Source organism: Mus pahari, chromosome 19, assembly GCF_900095145.1.
Source record: "Mus pahari chromosome 19, PAHARI_EIJ_v1.1, whole genome shotgun sequence".
Taxonomy (NCBI): domain Eukaryota; kingdom Metazoa; phylum Chordata; class Mammalia; order Rodentia; family Muridae; genus Mus; species Mus pahari.
In genome coordinates this window covers 33,186,873-33,203,175 of record NC_034608.1, presented here as the reverse complement: position 1 = coordinate 33,203,175, position 16,303 = coordinate 33,186,873, and the positions used below count along the sequence as shown (strand labels likewise).

The following is a 16,303-nucleotide window of genomic DNA, read 5'->3' as shown; positions in this document are numbered from 1 at the left end:
CTTCCTTCCTTCCTTCCTTCCTTCCTTCCTTCCTTCCTTCCTTCCTTCCTTCCTTCCTCCTCTCTCTCTCTTACCTTTTATTTGTAGATTTTTATGCTCTAAAATTTGATCATGAACAATTACACATTTGGGAAAGATCAGAGAGAGAAGTCTAGCACACACCCTTGTCTGTATTTCTTAAAATGAACAGCTGAGTCTGCGAGTGACTGCACACACTCCCGAGCCACCCAAAATCATGGTTTAGTCAGCCAGTGGGCAAATGAGACCACATTGGCTTCCCTCCAGCCTCAGGAGAATGGGAGGTTACGGGGTGTGATACAGTGTTCTCCATCAGCTGGTGACAGGAAGTAAGAAGGGAGAAGGGCTGGATGCGGAGGCTCCTGGAGGTAGGTAAGATCCAACATCCCTTGTTAGAAATGGTTAGGAAAGGGTGTTTGAGTTAATGGTTAATTTCAGATAATGAGGCACCAGGAGGTGGGACCCAAGTGTAACCACCAGATTCCCAAACTCTTCAGTATGCCTTTCCCACATGGCCTGCAGCTGCTTCCTACAACCGCACGAGCTCTTGAGCACTCACACTTGGCTGAGTCGCCTGTCCTGTGAGGTCAGATGTAGCATTTTCGACTTGCCCAATCCTGTCCCTGCCCAAGATGTTTTGAATTTGGGATTTTCAGAGTTGGGTTCAGGCATGTCATGAAGGGGGCAAGGGAAGATGCAGGGACAGAGAGGCATGGGTGGGCCGGACTTGGGACAGAAACTCAGAGGGACAAACATCACACTACCCCTCATTTACACACCGGATGCCCCACAGGAATATGATCAGCAGCAGTCTTGGTGTCTGGAAGATAGATTTTTTTTGTTTATGGAAGGTGGGATTTCTGTTTCATTGTATCCTGTAGCACAAGTGATTGATGATATTTAAAAGAGCCCATTTCAATCAAACTGTTACTATGAAATTACAGAAGCCATGAATGAGTGTATTTGGTTTTTTTCTACTAACTTTGTTGCTTTAAAGTTGTAACACCAGACCCATTTGTTCTACAAAATTTGAAGTTTAAATACCTAATCTTTTTATTCCTCTTGAAATGGAATTCTGCTGAACTATCCGCAAAAGACTTCAATTTATAATCTTTAGCTGCAAGGCGCATATACGGCAATTCTCGGTATGGATTAATGTGGTGCAGTCATTGTCACAGGTCTAAATTAAGCAGTGCCAGGGAGATAAAGCATGTGGGAGCACAGCTAACGAGCAGCTGCTAATGGCAGGTGAATTTGGCCACTTAGTGAATAGGAGTGATCATATCGGAGACCTATATTGTAAATAGCTCCCTGTAATTGCAGGGAATTTGAAGTGAAAATTCAATTTATTCTTTACTATTATACTTGCCTAATTTTGCCAGAGTTTCAACAGTGTCCTCTTAAGAGACATAGATAAGGACGGGCACTCAGCAGAATGCTCACCAGAATGCAAATTTTCAAAAGAGCCTGATATAACTCTGGCCTTTGGTGGACAAAGAAAAAAAAATTGGATTAGTTGCTTTGGCTCTGAATTTATTTTTCACCTGTGTCGTCTAATTTCTAATTCTATGAAAATTTGCGATGAAATCCCAGCAACATTCTAAAACTCAAAGTGGACTTTTATAGAACTTGCAGAGTTTAAAAGGGTTGTTTGGTATTAACAGCCTTTCTTGGGATTCCCTGGTTATTAATTTTACAGCACCAGAGGTGGCTGCTTGCTCCCAAAAATTTTCTCTTCAGGCCCCAGGCTTGTCCATTTCTGGTTTCTTCAAGGTCATGAGCATCTGACTGAAGTTGTTTGGCCCCTCACTGGCTCTTCCCACACTCTCAGTAAGACTCTGGCCAGCTGATGACATTGTCAATCTTGCCCCCAAACTGGGTACACCTTGTGGCCTGGCTCCTGTCAGAAGTCCACCAGCAGTGGGTAGACATCATTTTGCACGGGGCCATGTTATACGCGTGTTATATACATGCACACATCCTTCCCACCCTGAATGCTGTTGCTTGTGCACTGGGATCTGGCTTGCACAGAGGCAGGACATCACACCCTGGGATCCTGTTTACACAAAGGCAGGGGGGGGCATCCCTGCTTCTACTATTGTCCCCTTTTCTCCTCTGTCTGCTTCAGAATTCTGGCCAAAGAGAGACAGGGGCAGTGTCTCTTCAGCTTTGTGCTCCTTCACTGTGTTCCACAGCTGGACATTCCCATCCACAGACGACCATCACCCTTCATGGAATATGGCCCAGGCGATCCATGCCCGCCATCTGATCCCACTCTGGCATCATGTGACTTATGACCTTGGTGGCTATTTGTCCTGACTGTGAAAGGGGATCTTGGATATCTGATCTCTTAAGGTCTCTCTGATTACCTGAGCTCTCAGCATACAATTGGGGAATGTTTGTGTGAGCAGATGTTTGTAGATGAGGAGCCCAACACCCATCACAAGACCTGACTGTCCATCTGCTGCTCCTCCTGTATGGAGGTCTTGAGATAGCCCCAGCTCCATATGGTCATGAGATATTTAGGACGTTTTTGTTTGTTTCAAACAACTTAGCAAGTTTTGGTTTCATTTCACGTCCTTACCCATTTAGTTTAGTTACTATGAAATTGCCAAACTCTAATTTTGCAGGAGTTTCCATTATGTCTTAAATATTTCCATTTTTTTCTTGAAAGTGAGAGGCCCGCGCAGTAGGCCTTAACCAGAATCAGTCTGTATTTGGCTCAGGCTAGCCTTTATTAGCCACACAGCACTGGGTACATCTAGATACACTCAATCAGTTCAGTGAACTGTGGTTACAAAATTAGAGTTGGGGCAAGAATTATTTCATGCAGTGAAAATTTCAATATTCAGAGCTCAGAGTTTTGGCTTAATAAGCCATTTAATTTAATCTTAATTTTAAAAGTGTGGAGACCAACGACTGTTGCTAAAATAAGACCCAGACTCGGGGGTTATCCTAGTTTTAAGCATTATTAGGGAGACTTGTGAACTTGATTAATTCTGGGCTAGGTGTATGTGCAATATCATGGCAAGTGGAAGATACAGGCAGAGTCCCAATCTCTGATCACAAGGAGACACAGGTGCCCAGGAGAGTAGAACTTAGGGGTGGCTCAGAGCTTCTACTTCCTGTCCCCATGATCAAGGCTCATGGTGTAGAAGTCATGTTCTGGGGGTGAAAGAACATGCAAGTCAAGGCCATTTAGCTACTGTTTCAGGGTTAGCACCATGTGAGGCTCCCACCCCACTGGGGACACAGACTAACGCCCTGGGATCCTGGATGTGCTTATAATACATGAGAAGTATGTGAATGGTGTTGTTCATTAAGCTTGCCCACCTCCCTTCTTCCCTTTCTTCTTCCCAATAGTTGTTTGCAGAGGCCCGTGTGTGAGATATCACAGACACATAAAACACGTTAATTATAATCTCTGCATTCAGAGACCCAGGGATCTCTGGGACAGTGCCAAGCCAACCCTTAAGAAACACCAACCCCATCATGGTCCTGAATGACACTTCTGCCAGGCAGGTGGAAAAGGCAATGCTTAAGTGGTCTTTTCAAGAGGGGCAAGGCCACGGGCTCATGCTTCTAAGCTCTGTGTCTCTTTTGTGTCCCAAGTCTCCTTTTTTTTTTTTTTTTTTGACCCCTGTCTGTTTTCGGGGCCATCAGATTATGGCACAAGTTCACCTTATCTACAACGTCACCTAGGAGTTTCCTCTCAGATCTCCAAAGCATTTTGTCCACACTTCTCTCATTATCCTGGTGTCTTGCTCTTCCTGATGAAGGCTTCTCCTGGTCCTATGTCCCTCAGTTCTACCTTCTATGCAGAAGCTTCCTCATTTCTTGTATCATTTTGGCCAACCAAGAGCAGCTTGGCCATTGAATGCTTAGTAAACTCTCACTGGGCATAAACAGCACTGAAAGAGTCCAGAAGACGACCCTTACAGTTCTCCAAAGGTTAAATAGCACATTTAAGAGACTATAACCAGAAGGCGGGCAACTTACTCTGATCTATAGTTGACCTAGAGTGGAGCACTTTCCTAGAGCCAAGGCTCTCAAGCACAGAGATCTCACACACATCGTAGCTATGCTGGTGGATCCCACGGCCACTTCAGTCACATGGAAGTACTTTTGGGACACGATAGGAAATTCACAGTTTTCTTGGATTCCCCCAAAGAGAAAAAAATTATAACCTGTGACTGTGCCTCAGCCTAGATACCTTTCACACTTAGGTATTTATTGCCCATGGAAAAAGAATTGACCACATATCTCTGCATTTCCACAGCCCTGTCACAATGACCTTGTTTGTGTGGGTACTATCAGTCTGGGCATTCTCCACGGACCATAAATGGTATCTCACGGCAGTGGTGAATCAAAAAGACATCCTGGGTTGGGGTCAGCGGGCCCATATTTTTCTGAAACAGTAAGGAGAATGTGGACACAGAGAGGATATCTCTGGAAACAGTAGATATTGAAACTGTGAACGTGCAATGCAAAAGTCTGTGTGGGTGTGGGCGGAGGTGATAGGGAACCCCAGCGTGGAGGTGGGTGGGGCTGATGGGGAGTCCCAGCGTGAGAGTGGGCGAGGCGGGGCTGATGGGGGCTCTGCTGGCAAGGTCACTGGCAGACAGTGCGTGGTCAATTAAACACTGCCTTGAAAGGATGTGTGTATAGCCCACGGGAAGGGTACAGTATAGACTAAGCACAGGGAACGAAGTAAGGTGGCGTCTGTCATTTTACAAATGGAAAACCGCTGCATCCTTATCTGCATGTCCAAAAGCACATCAGAACCTTTAGAATGTTCTAGAATGACATGCGTCCAAATGATGTAACTCTCCTGGCAGGTTATATGGATGACTACAGACATGTATGCCCCGCCCCTCCTTTTGGTTGTCAGATTAATGGACTCCCAACGAATTAAAAGAGGAAAAAAAAAAAAAGAATTCAGGAGGCCCACATTGGTGGAAGGGAAAGGCTGAAGTGCCAGCTGGAGGAGGACCTTGCCTGGAAGGAAGAGACCTCACGGGGTTCTGACGGCTTACAGGGGCACACTTACATCCTCTCGGTTTCATTTCATCTTTTCTATAAATGTGGCATTGCTACAGAAGAAGCTGAGAAAAGCCAGGTAATCTCTCTTCCTGATTTGGCCCAAATTGACTGAATCCATTTTCCTTGATCAGTTTGCTTATTAATTACAGAAGTGGTGGGTTTATGGACAATCAACTATTCCTGAATCTTAATCATCCATCCCTCCCTTCATTCTCCTCCCTTCCCCCCACTTTCCTCCACATTTTCTTTCCTCATTTCTTCTCCCCCCTGCCTCTCTTCCCTCCACTCCCTTCTCCCTCCTTGACCTATTCTTTCTCCCCCTTCCTTTTCTCTCCCCTCCCTCTCTGTTCCCCTCCCCAGCCCCCGGGCCACTACCCTAGCCTCTGGGAAACACATTTCCACATTATACCACTTGATTCTACTTCTCGGTGGTAGATTTCTTCAAGTAAAAGAGAGATAGATAGAGAGGCGGAGAGTGAGTCTTTTACACTCTCTGTGGAGAAGCAGGGATTTGAGAGCCTGGGGGTTTGAACAGGTCAGCACTGGGCACGCTCAACTGAGGACACTGTGGGTAAAGTCCTTCTGCATCCTGCAGTGGGGAATTCCTGCTCAGCTTCAGTGTTCCTTGGGCATCATTTAGTTATCAGGGAACTGGTTAGTGGAGTACGCAGTGAGGTGCACCATGGGGGAAGAGTTAGCTCATCTCATCTCATCTCCAACCCACAGAACAAAGCAAATCCAAACTGAAAGACAACCGGGTCCTGCAGAGCACTGCTTCTCGGGATGGAGTGGGGGACAGCAGAGAGCATTTCCTTTCATTTGCTCAGATGTGGAAGGAATGTCTCCCCACTGATACTGTCACTAGCTCAATTGCCTCCCTGAGAAGTGACCTGACTAACGCGCCGTGGGGGAAGTCATGTTCTTACTTTCTTCCGAGAGGTCATTCTCCTCTGCCTCTCTCTCCATCTCTTTGCACCAGCCTTCCATCCTCTTCGTCTCCGTGTGCAGCAATTTCAGAAACCACGAGCCATCTCTCCGGCATGGAGACATCCTCCCGGTCTCCACCGTGTCCAGGGATGGCTCCAACCAGGGATCCGGTGGTGGCAGAGTAGAAGTGTCCACCTGTGTCCTGTAGTCCTCCCTGTAACTGAAGAGGCCCTGCGTCCGCACAGTCCTCAGTGCCCCATACTGGGTCGGGGTACTGGGCTCCGAATGTCGTTGGAAGGAGGATCCGAACTGCAGGCCCTTGTCCTCCATGCTGACGTGCCCAGGGAAGCCCTCCAGCTCTAAGTCAGCCTGCACAGCGGCTGTGACACTGTTGGAACGCTTGAAACGGCCGTGCCTGGAAAAGGGGAGAAGGACAGAGGAAAGATGCAGCCTTGTCCTGAAGACACTCAAGGGGACATCCCCAGACTTTCATGGGGATATCCCCAGACCCTTCATGGGGATACCCTTGAGCCTCACTCAGCACTAACCCCCCCCCAGATTCTTCATGGGGACACCCTTGACCCTCAGCACCAACATTCCCAGACCCTTCATGGGGACACTCCTGAGCCTTAGAACAATACTCCCAGACCCTCATGGGGACACTCCCAAGCCTCAGCACTAAGACCTACTTACAAGTCCAACTTACTGTGCTCGAGTGACACTGTGAAGAACACAGGGTGTGACAAATGAATGGACTTCAATATCAACTACTCAGATTCTAGGTGGTACCTATTCACCATTCAAGTATATTGAGTGGGTGACAGTGGTGTTCCATGGCTCCCTTTATTAGAGCAGTGGATCTCAGCTTTCCTAATGCTGTGCCCCTCTAATACAGTTCCTCATGGTGTGGTGACCCCCAATATTTTGTTGCTACTTCATAACTGTAATTTTTCTAAGGCTGCAAATTATAATGTAACTATCCGATATTCAGGATATCTGATATCTGACCCCCAAGGGGGTCATAACCCATAGGTTGAGAACCAATGCTTTGGAGACAAGCCAAGTTTATGAACTCTGGCACGTGCATTCAGCAATGCCCTCTGCAGATAGGCCCTTAGGTTGTCATGTGAATTTCTTTGCAGTCCGGATCTTTCCTGTTGGATCTTGAGTCCCTTCAGGAAGGACTGCCCACCCCCGCCCCCACCCCCGTGCCTAGGGGAGGGCACCTGCAGCTTCCAGTGTAGAGCCTGGTACTTTCTGCTGCGGTGTAGTTGGCAAGTATGCTCTGTAATGCCAGGAAAACAATTTTCTGCCCTGGTTCAAAACAATGCCATGGCCACAGGTGCACGCTGGCATTCTATGTTTGTAGGTAAAACTTCTGAAAGGAGTCAATCCCAGGGCATAGCCTGTATCTGGGTTCTCTCCCTCTCTCTCTCTCTCTCTCTCTCTCTCTCTCTCTCTCTCNCCTCCCTCCCTCCCTCCCTCCCTCCCTCCTATCTGTGTTTCTCCCACTTCTCCCTCATTATTCTCATCACTATAAGGTGAGAAACACGTTTGCCTTGCCCCTAGCCTACTCTCTTTCTGAGAAAGGATTTTGGATAAAGGACTTTCACCTCCCAGGGCTGTGAGCTATGATGCTATTTCAATAGGTGGTAAATTACTTTGAAAAGAATTATTCCCTTCCTCCTTCTAAAAACAAGGCATGACCCATGTACATTCATATTTGAGCGACAACGTATAAATGAATGGCCTGTCTCTGAAGGCAGAATCAATTACTGACGGCCAGTGCAAAGAGACTGGAATCTTGCAGTCCAGCATTTAGCAAGCAGCTGGCTTGGGGGACATAGCCACTCTGAAGGGGGTGGTGGTGGTGGTGTGTGTGTGGGGGGGAGTTACCGTTTTTCGTCTTCTACTTGCACACCAACAGAATGGTACTCCCTTAGGCCTCTGCTCTCCGTGTCAGAATCCGTGGCTGTTTCTACCTAATTCAACACAGAACATCTCACTTTAGACCCAAGGCGTGGAATCTGGTCAGGGACTATTTTCTTCTTGCTCACTTGCTGTAATCGATTGTGTATGTGTCTAATTAATGCTGAAATGTACTCGATCCAGTAGAATCAGATAGAGTAGGGAGAGAGGGAGGGGGAGGGAGGAAGGGAGGGAGGGAAAGGGAGGGGGGAGGGATAGAGGGAGGGAGGAGGAAGGGAGGGAAGATGGGAGATGCACATTTATATCTGTATAATTATGTGGTTACCGGGGTTTCATTGAATTTTACATAACTCCTTGAACTCAAGGCTGCACTTGAGTCTTTTAGACGCATGCAGATAAAACTGCTTCGTCAAAAATAAATAAATAAATAAATAAATAAATAAATAAATAAAGCCCAGGGTTTTGCTGGGCTGCACCGTTACATGATGTGGACGGGTTTATCACTCTCTGCCGTGAGGAAGGTGAGGACAGTGTGAGCCAAACACAGCTAACAATGACAGATAAGCAATTCAAGAGGAGAGGACTGATGGCTGTAGTTGCACACAGAATGACACAGGAAGGGACAAGAGCACCTTTGGGGGTGGGGGACAAGGAAGCCTCGTGGCTGCTGGGATGGCCAGGAGGTTGCTCAAAGTGACAACAGAGACAGGCATCCCGAAGAGACTCCTCACCGTGGCCCTAGTCGCTAAGTTCTCCCAAACCCACCAGGCATTTTCGTGTCTGTCAGCTTTGGGAAACTGTTACACATTAGATCTCTGGGTAGGAAATTCTGTGAGGCCCAGGCCGGTAACGCTGTGGAGATCTTTCCAGGTGCCAGCCAGCATCCTCTTTACTCAAAGCATTATCTGACAGAGCTACAGGACTGTTAAGAGCACATTCAAATACCATAATATAAAAACACATTTTCTTAAAAATTTAAGTCACTACCAGGAAGAACAAAGTAGTTAACCCCTTGACAGTGTACCCTGTGTGTTTGAGAGGAGAAACCACTGCCCCAGGCCGGGTCTGTGGTCCGTGGCTGCGCCTCCAGGCCCCGTAGGCCCCAGGATCTGGTGGTTGTGGCTATGTGTGATTTGATTGCCCAGGAGCCAGATACTGGTTCAGTGTCTTAAACTTTATCACGTTGTCCCCACAAAGACCTCAGGGTGTTCCTAGAGAACCAAGGAAGGTGAGTTCCTTGCTAGAGGGCACGCAGCTTATTGTATGCAGTGCCAGGATTCCAGCCCAGGAGCCCATGACCTCAGAGCTCTGACTTCCGCCCTTCAAGGCCATGGGCGTCTCAGAGCTCTTGAATTTCTAATGAAAGGGTGAACAGGATTGGTGCTGTTGGTTCTGACAGCTGGAAGGAGGGAAGGGTTGAGTGGAGGAAGAAATCTGGAAAGACATCTTGGCCTTCTTGTTAGGGGTCACCATTCTGCCTCCTGTTGGTAAGTGATCGTGGTCCCATTGAATTGTATGTACTTTACTGGACAAGTAGATTATTGATACTTCAAACAAAAGACCTGAATATAAACTAGTATGTTTAAAATAATGTGTCAGCACAGAGAGATACCATTCATTCATTCATTCATTTATTTTTCTCGGGTTAGAACCCAGGGGCTTGCTCTATCTATCTATCTATCTATCTATCTATCTATCTATCTATCTATCAATCATCTATCTATCTGCCTAATCTATATTTATATATTAGGCAAATACTCTATTATTGAACTCCATCCCAGTCATGCCTTGTGTTTTAATTATGTAGATTTCTGTTATGAATGTAATCTAATTTACTTATTTATTCTTCAATGGAGGGTCAACGTGGTTATTTCTAGCTTTCCACCAGACCAGATTTGTCATGATGCTTCTTATATGTCTACCTTGGCAAACTTTTGGGAATATCTCATACAACCTGTGGTTGTTGAGTCCCCCCAACTCCCATTTACCTACCTACCTACCTACCTACCTAGGCATGTGCCTCCATGTCTGGGTTGATGCTGCCAAATTTGAGATGTGTAAAGTAAGTGACATAAATTCAATGTATCCTCTCAGAGAGATTTTGAAGTGGAAACAGCACACACTCCTGCCATAAAAATATTGAAAATAGTTGTCTAATTTACTTCACTCCCCCGAATGCAGCTGAAAGAGATGGTGATACACTCCGACCCGTGTGAGGTCTACACCATAGTATTATTTATAAGGGGGAAATATGGGCAAATAGAGGCTGCAAAAGGGCTCTTCTGCAAATCACTATTCAGTCATGATGGCAGATGCCCTGCAGTTATTTAAATGATGGTTGTAAAGTTAAAAACATCAAAAATGCTTTTGATGGAATTAGACTGAAGTGCATGGATTGGCAGGCCATTATTGGTACACATGTCCATTGACATATATATATATATATATATATATATATATATATATATATATATATATATATATATACTCTTGTACATATACACATATACACACACACACACATATGATACAGACACATACAGATTCACACACACAGATTCACACACATACATAGATTCACACACAGATTCACATACACACACACACACACACACACACACACACACACACACACACATCTTACATAGTGACTAAGGAATGAGAGCCCCTCAGCCTGCAATTTTTTCTTTCTAATGTAAGTAAGTCACTTTTAGGGTGACCAAGAGAGGCGGAGGTTTTATACCCTTTTGGGTGTGCTTCAAGCTAGTGGTACAACCACTAGGAAAATCTCTTTAGCTCTCTTGAATCTTTGCTTCCTTGTTTAAAAACATGGAAATAGCCAACACCTTCCAGGACAAAGAACAGTGAGGGAGATTTGCTATCCGCAAACTCCATGTCTTCTCAGTGCCACCAAGGACCCTCAGGAGAGTTAAGTTAAAGAAATGCACACTGAAGAGTTTGGCCAACTTAATAGAAGTCGTCATCTGAAAGGACACTACAAGGCTACGAAGCTATCTGTGGTGGAAGGTGAAGGCTGAAGGGCTTGACAGCATGTGTCCAAAAGGAGCTCAAGATCTGCCAATGCCAGAAGTCCCCAGAAGAGAAATGCAGGGTAGAGAGGAGCTACTGTGATCAACAGGAGAGAGACAACATGGCGCCTCCTGAAGAAATGTGCTCACCAGTGTGAATAAATTTAAAACAGTGTGCAGAATGTCTGTCTATGAGATCCATATGCGATGGAGAGCTAATCAAGAGAAGGGTGAATCAGTGAAGTCCTTCTGGAGGCAGAAACTGTATGGGGTGGTGGTGGTAGGGGCTCCCCAGTTGACAGTGAAGAGTGACACATGAGCCTGTAACTGAGGTGGCTGACAGGTACCTCTATACTTCCAGGCACACGACTCTCAGTTCTTGCTGGGCTATATACAGAGGGAAGTCATGAGAGGGAGCCATGAGGATAGGGTGGGAAGAGGAAAAGGCGTCTGTGGGTACAATCTGCTTGAGAAGTCTAAGGAATCTTGTGGAGACCGTCTACATGTGCCTCTGAGTATGTGCATGTGTGCACATACGATATGGATGTGTGTAGGCCCAAGAGTGGTAGCCATAGGACAAAAGCTTAAGGCTTTCTCTCCTGTGCCCAGTTCTCTCTCACCAGACCAGGCTTGGCACCACACTGAGGCAAAGCCACTTTAGTCTGAGCCTGAACTGTTGCCCCTGAGGTGTAAGCCCTGGAGCGTGGAGGATGCTCAGTACTACACCTGAGCTCCCACCTGGAGTTGCTGATCTCCAAACAAGCCCCTTGGGCTCCATCTTAGAAGCCTTCCTCAGAATGAGGCAGATGGGGAGCTTTTGAGATAAACTCATTGTTTCCTTCAGGAGTCCATTCTAAGTCCAGGAGCTAAATAGGATGTTTAAGTGAGGAGCTTGGGGGTTCCAACTAACAGCAGTTGTAGCTCTGTGTGTGTGTGTGTGTGTGTGTGTGTGTGTGTGTATGTGTGTGTGTGTGTGTGTGTGTGTGTGTGTGGTTGTGCCAGGTGCGGAGTGCAGTATAGGATACACAACAGGACCCTCTACAGGAATAGTCACAAAGGCTTCAGGAGGTGCTCCTCATTGTGGCATCTTTGGAAGGACCTTGTGGGTGATTGTTCCCATTGCATAGGTATGCTCAGGCCTGGAACTGAAGACTTCCTGCTTCCTACTGAGGCAGATTCACAAAGCCCACACGCCCACACAAAAAGAAGACCTTTGTACAACAGACACTCCATCAACTGATAAGATGAAAAAAACAAAACAAAACAAAACAAAACAAACAAAAAGGATTACTCAGGCCTGGCATGGTAAAGAGGGAAGGGAGCCAGGTGACAGACAGCTCCAGGTCTGAAGACCTGCGTAGGCAACTTCACAGGACTCAGCCTCTCTCCTCATCCCAGGACTGGGATGTTAGCTCGAGGATCTGGTTTAAAGTTCAGAGTGCTCAAGAGCTGGCCATGTGGTCCTAAGGCTGAATCCACCATGCAGGGTCCAGCCATCCAGGAAGTATGGTGCTCTAAGCTGGGTGGGGAAGGAAGGGAGAATAGGGTGCCAGCGGCCATGTAAAGAGCATTACAGAAACCACATGGTGCAGAGTCCAGCAGGCTCCATTTAGATCCTAGGGTCTTGTCTTTAAAAAGTATTCTTTTAATTATGTGTACACTGGGCCTTTCTGTGCATACGTGCAAGTGAGTGCTGTGCATGGCTGTGGAGCCCAGAGCTGCTGGATCTCTCGGGGCTGCTTTAGGCTGTTGTGAGTTGGCTGACATGTTCCTGTCCTCTGCAAGAACAGTAATGTGCTTTTAATCATCAGGCCATCTCTCCAGGTTCCCGGGATCCTATTCTTGGCTGTATAGGGTCATGTGATACTTGCAGACTAGGAGTCGTTACTCCAGGGGCCAATGGGTCATAATGTTCAGCAGAGAGGGCAACATTTTACCAATTATGGGCTGTCTACATTCATATGGCTCTTCTCAAGAGTCCCCAGACAAGGGGGGTTCTGGGTAATTGGATGGGGGTCTGGGCAAGACAGGAAGTAGTGTCCTTTAGTGCTTGGCACCATCTTATGGACCCTTCTCTATAAGCCGAGAACAGAGTAAGACTGGCTTCTGTTTCTGGGTCAGGCAAGATGGATAATCCCAGTAATGTTTATGAGGAATGCTAAGGCAGACTCCCCTGGTACAGAATGGCTTCCCAATTTAGTTCCAATTTTCTGGGCAGCCAGGGCTGTGGTAAGCCACCCGCTGGGCTCTGTCCATTACAGTGACACTCCTAGCCAGGCAGTGTCAGGCAAGGCACGCATCCTCCCTGGTCACCTGTTTCCCCTCCTTTGGGTGGGAATAATGACACGTAGTCCACAGGGTCATTAATGAGGGTTAAGTAAAGACAAGTCATTGAGCTAGGGATATGACCCAAGTCTATTTGCTTGTTTATGTCTGCCGTGCGTCCCTCAGGCACTGGCACTGTTCATGAATGAATACTCTTCCGCCTTTTTAAAGGTCCATTCCTGAGCCTTCATTCTTACTGGTGGAGTGGAGGCCTGGCCACACCCCTTGTTACCCTAACACATCTCTTCCACAACATTTTCACTCTAGCTTTCCAATTGATTTTTATTTACACAGTGGTGGCTCTCTGGGCTCATGTTATGGTGTTTTCTTTTTGTTGTTGTTTTTTTGTTTTCCTTTCCCTCACTGAAAAAGGAAGTTGAATGAGTTACCAAACGGCATTGAGATGTTCACACATCTGTCCACCAAGCACTCGCCACCAACACAGCCATCCACTCCATACTCAACATGAACTGAGAGCTCTCTATGTGCCGGGCACTGTGCTAGGTGCTGGGGGTACCAAGAGGCAGGAGGCACGGGCCCAGCCTGCACACAACAGAGCAAGGGAGAACAGCTCTTGCAAACAGGAGTGGGCCCAAGGTGTGTGGGGCCCAGCTGTGAGGGGAGAGTGTATGTTGTGAGTTCAGGTGGAGGCCCAGCTCTGAGGAGGCAGCATGAAGTGTTGTCTCCCTTTGGAGAATGATAATCCAACTTTATGAGTTCTTGAAATTGTATCGGGCTCTTTTAGCTGCACAGACTGAGTCTCCATCCTCAGTCCTATCATGGACCACCAACGGACAACTCTGGCTATGGATACCACAGGGGAAGCCTGGAGACCTGATAGTGAATGTGTGCTAGTGTATTTGGAGAACTCTGGGTCTTTACAGACAGAGGAATGGCAACCGTCCTATGCTTTTACGGTTGCTAGGACTCCTCAGGCTTGCAAGTTGTGTCTTCCCCTGGAGTGGGGGCTGAGTGGGGTTGTCAAGGGTTCTGTGCAACAGCGTGACGCACCCAACAGAGTGCCTGGCACATAGAGCCGGGACAGAGAGGTGACAAGAGCAGTCATATGAAGAATCCAAAGAAGAGAGAGAAAAAACTTCATGCGAGCTTGAATTTGGAGAGGGTTGGTACTTACATCTGACCTTGGGTAGGGTTGATGATCAGGGAATTCAGAATCCTAAAAAAACCAACGAAGCCACAGTGTGGAGACCTGGCTCAAGGACCCAGGCCAGTGGGCCGACACCCCCCTGGGTTTCTGCCTGTCCTCCCCAGTCCTATGTGGGACCAACCCTTCCAGATCTGTGAACTTCTTCCTTTGCAGGATGTATGTATGAAGAATTAATCGTTAGGATTTTAAAACCTGCCACACGGACTGAGCCGAGGCGCAGAAGCAAAAGGCAAACCTATGTCGGCAAAGCCAGGCTTCCGAAACTGTGTCCGCTAGGGCTTGGAGGAGGTCACCTGACGCTGTTTGTTGAGACAGACCCCCTATTTTTTGTATTATGTATGCTTCAATGCATCTAAGTCAAGCTCTCTGAGTTGACTGAGGAGTGGGAGGGCCAGCCAGGCTTGACGCGGGGAGGCTAATGGGACGGCGGGGCACCCTTGCATGGCCCGACACCACAGGATATACTGCTCCTGTGTGTAGAGGCCTCTGGGACAGAAGGCCGAGAGGAAGAGCCCAGGTGCACACTGTTCCAGTTGGGTCACATGTTCAGCTCGAAGCACTTGTCGGCCTCTTTATTCCCAATACTCCCTGAGGGCTGACCTGTTTTCAACAAGTTCATCACCCCTGTTATAGGCATCTGGATAACCCATCTCCCTAGCTGTCAGTCCTGAGGACCACACCTCTGTGAGCCCTTAGGTAGTGTGTGTGAGGGAAGTCCATGAGTCTCACCTCCCTGGGCTCTGTCCTGGGGTCTCTCATGCTGTGGCAGGCACACATGGTCTCTCAGCATCATTTACTGCCCTGCTTCTGTTAAGGGGCCAAACACTTGGGGCTGTGACTTGGGTTTTGACTCAGCCTGTGCAGGCGCCGGGGAGGGTGGTCAAGGGAGAGTACCTGGACCCCAACGGAGGAGCAGCGACTTTTGAGGAGCTCTTCAGCCTTGGATGCCAGAACCACCTTGTCGATGCTTCTTGTGGAGCTGCTCTGGGTGTCCGCCGTGTGGCGCTGGGCTGCAGCTGTTTCCAGAGCCAAATTCATGGCCTTGTTGCTGTCCAGACTGTCCATGGAGTTGTAGAGGCCGCCACGGCTATCTTGGGGCCAGGGGGACATCCTCTGGGCACGGCTGTCCTGGTAGGCATCCTGTGTCGATTCTGTGCTGCTCTGGGCCGTCACAGAGATCAGGGGCTTGGAGGTGGTCCGTGGAGGCACCGGGGGAGGCGTCTTCTTGTAGTTTGCGTAGGAGACAGCTGTAAGAGAAGAAGGCCCAGTCAGGGGAAATCCTCCACTGAGCTGGTCTACAGCTCTGATACGCAGCTCAGTTAGGCTGTTTCTGGGCATCTGGCCTGAGAAAGTCAGGCCAACGCACAAGATCCTGTTGTGTTTAAAGATATCTCTGTGGATATATGTGTAACGACAGGAAAATCATATAAAGCACCTAAGAATCTAGCATATAAGTTAAAAACGTGTGCATGTGTGTGAGTGTGCATGTGTGTGTGTGAGAAAATGTGTGTGCATGTGTGAATGTGTGTGTGAGTGTGCATGTGTGTGTGAGAAAATGTGTGTGCATGTGTGTGTGAGTGTGCATATGTGTGTGAGAGAAAATGTGTGTGCATGTGTGAATGTGTGTGTGTGAGTGTGCATGTATGTGTGTGAGAAAATGTGTGTGCATGTGTGAATGTGTGTGTGCATGTGTGTGAGAAAATGTGTATGCATGTGTGAATGTGTGTGTGTGCATGTGTGTGTGTGAGAAAATGTGTGTGCATGTGTGAATGTGTGTGTGTGAGTGTGCATGTATGTGTGTGAGAAAATGTGTGTGCATGTGTGAATATGTGTGTGAGTGTGCATGTGTGTGTGTGAGAAAATG

The 16,303-nt window shown here is 47.4% G+C and overlaps 1 protein-coding gene across 3 annotated transcripts in view; it reads right to left on the bottom strand.

Annotated features, from left to right (window-relative positions):
* Dlgap2 (DLG associated protein 2) overlaps positions 1-16,303 on the bottom strand; it is a 724,183-nt gene that overhangs the window by 9,601 nt on the left and 698,279 nt on the right. For 2 of the 3 annotated variants that reach the window (XM_021218882.1, XM_021218881.1), the window contains 4 exons: positions 15,334-15,686; positions 14,407-14,448; positions 7,885-7,970; positions 5,988-6,403 (listed from right to left, as the gene is read on the bottom strand). In XM_021218882.1, coding sequence (XP_021074541.1) covers positions 5,988-6,403; positions 7,885-7,970; positions 14,407-14,448; positions 15,334-15,686 — 897 coding nt within the window. The remainder of the gene's footprint in view (positions 1-5,987; positions 6,404-7,884; positions 7,971-14,406; positions 14,449-15,333; positions 15,687-16,303) is intronic. The other variant, XM_029532253.1, reaches the window with a different exon arrangement.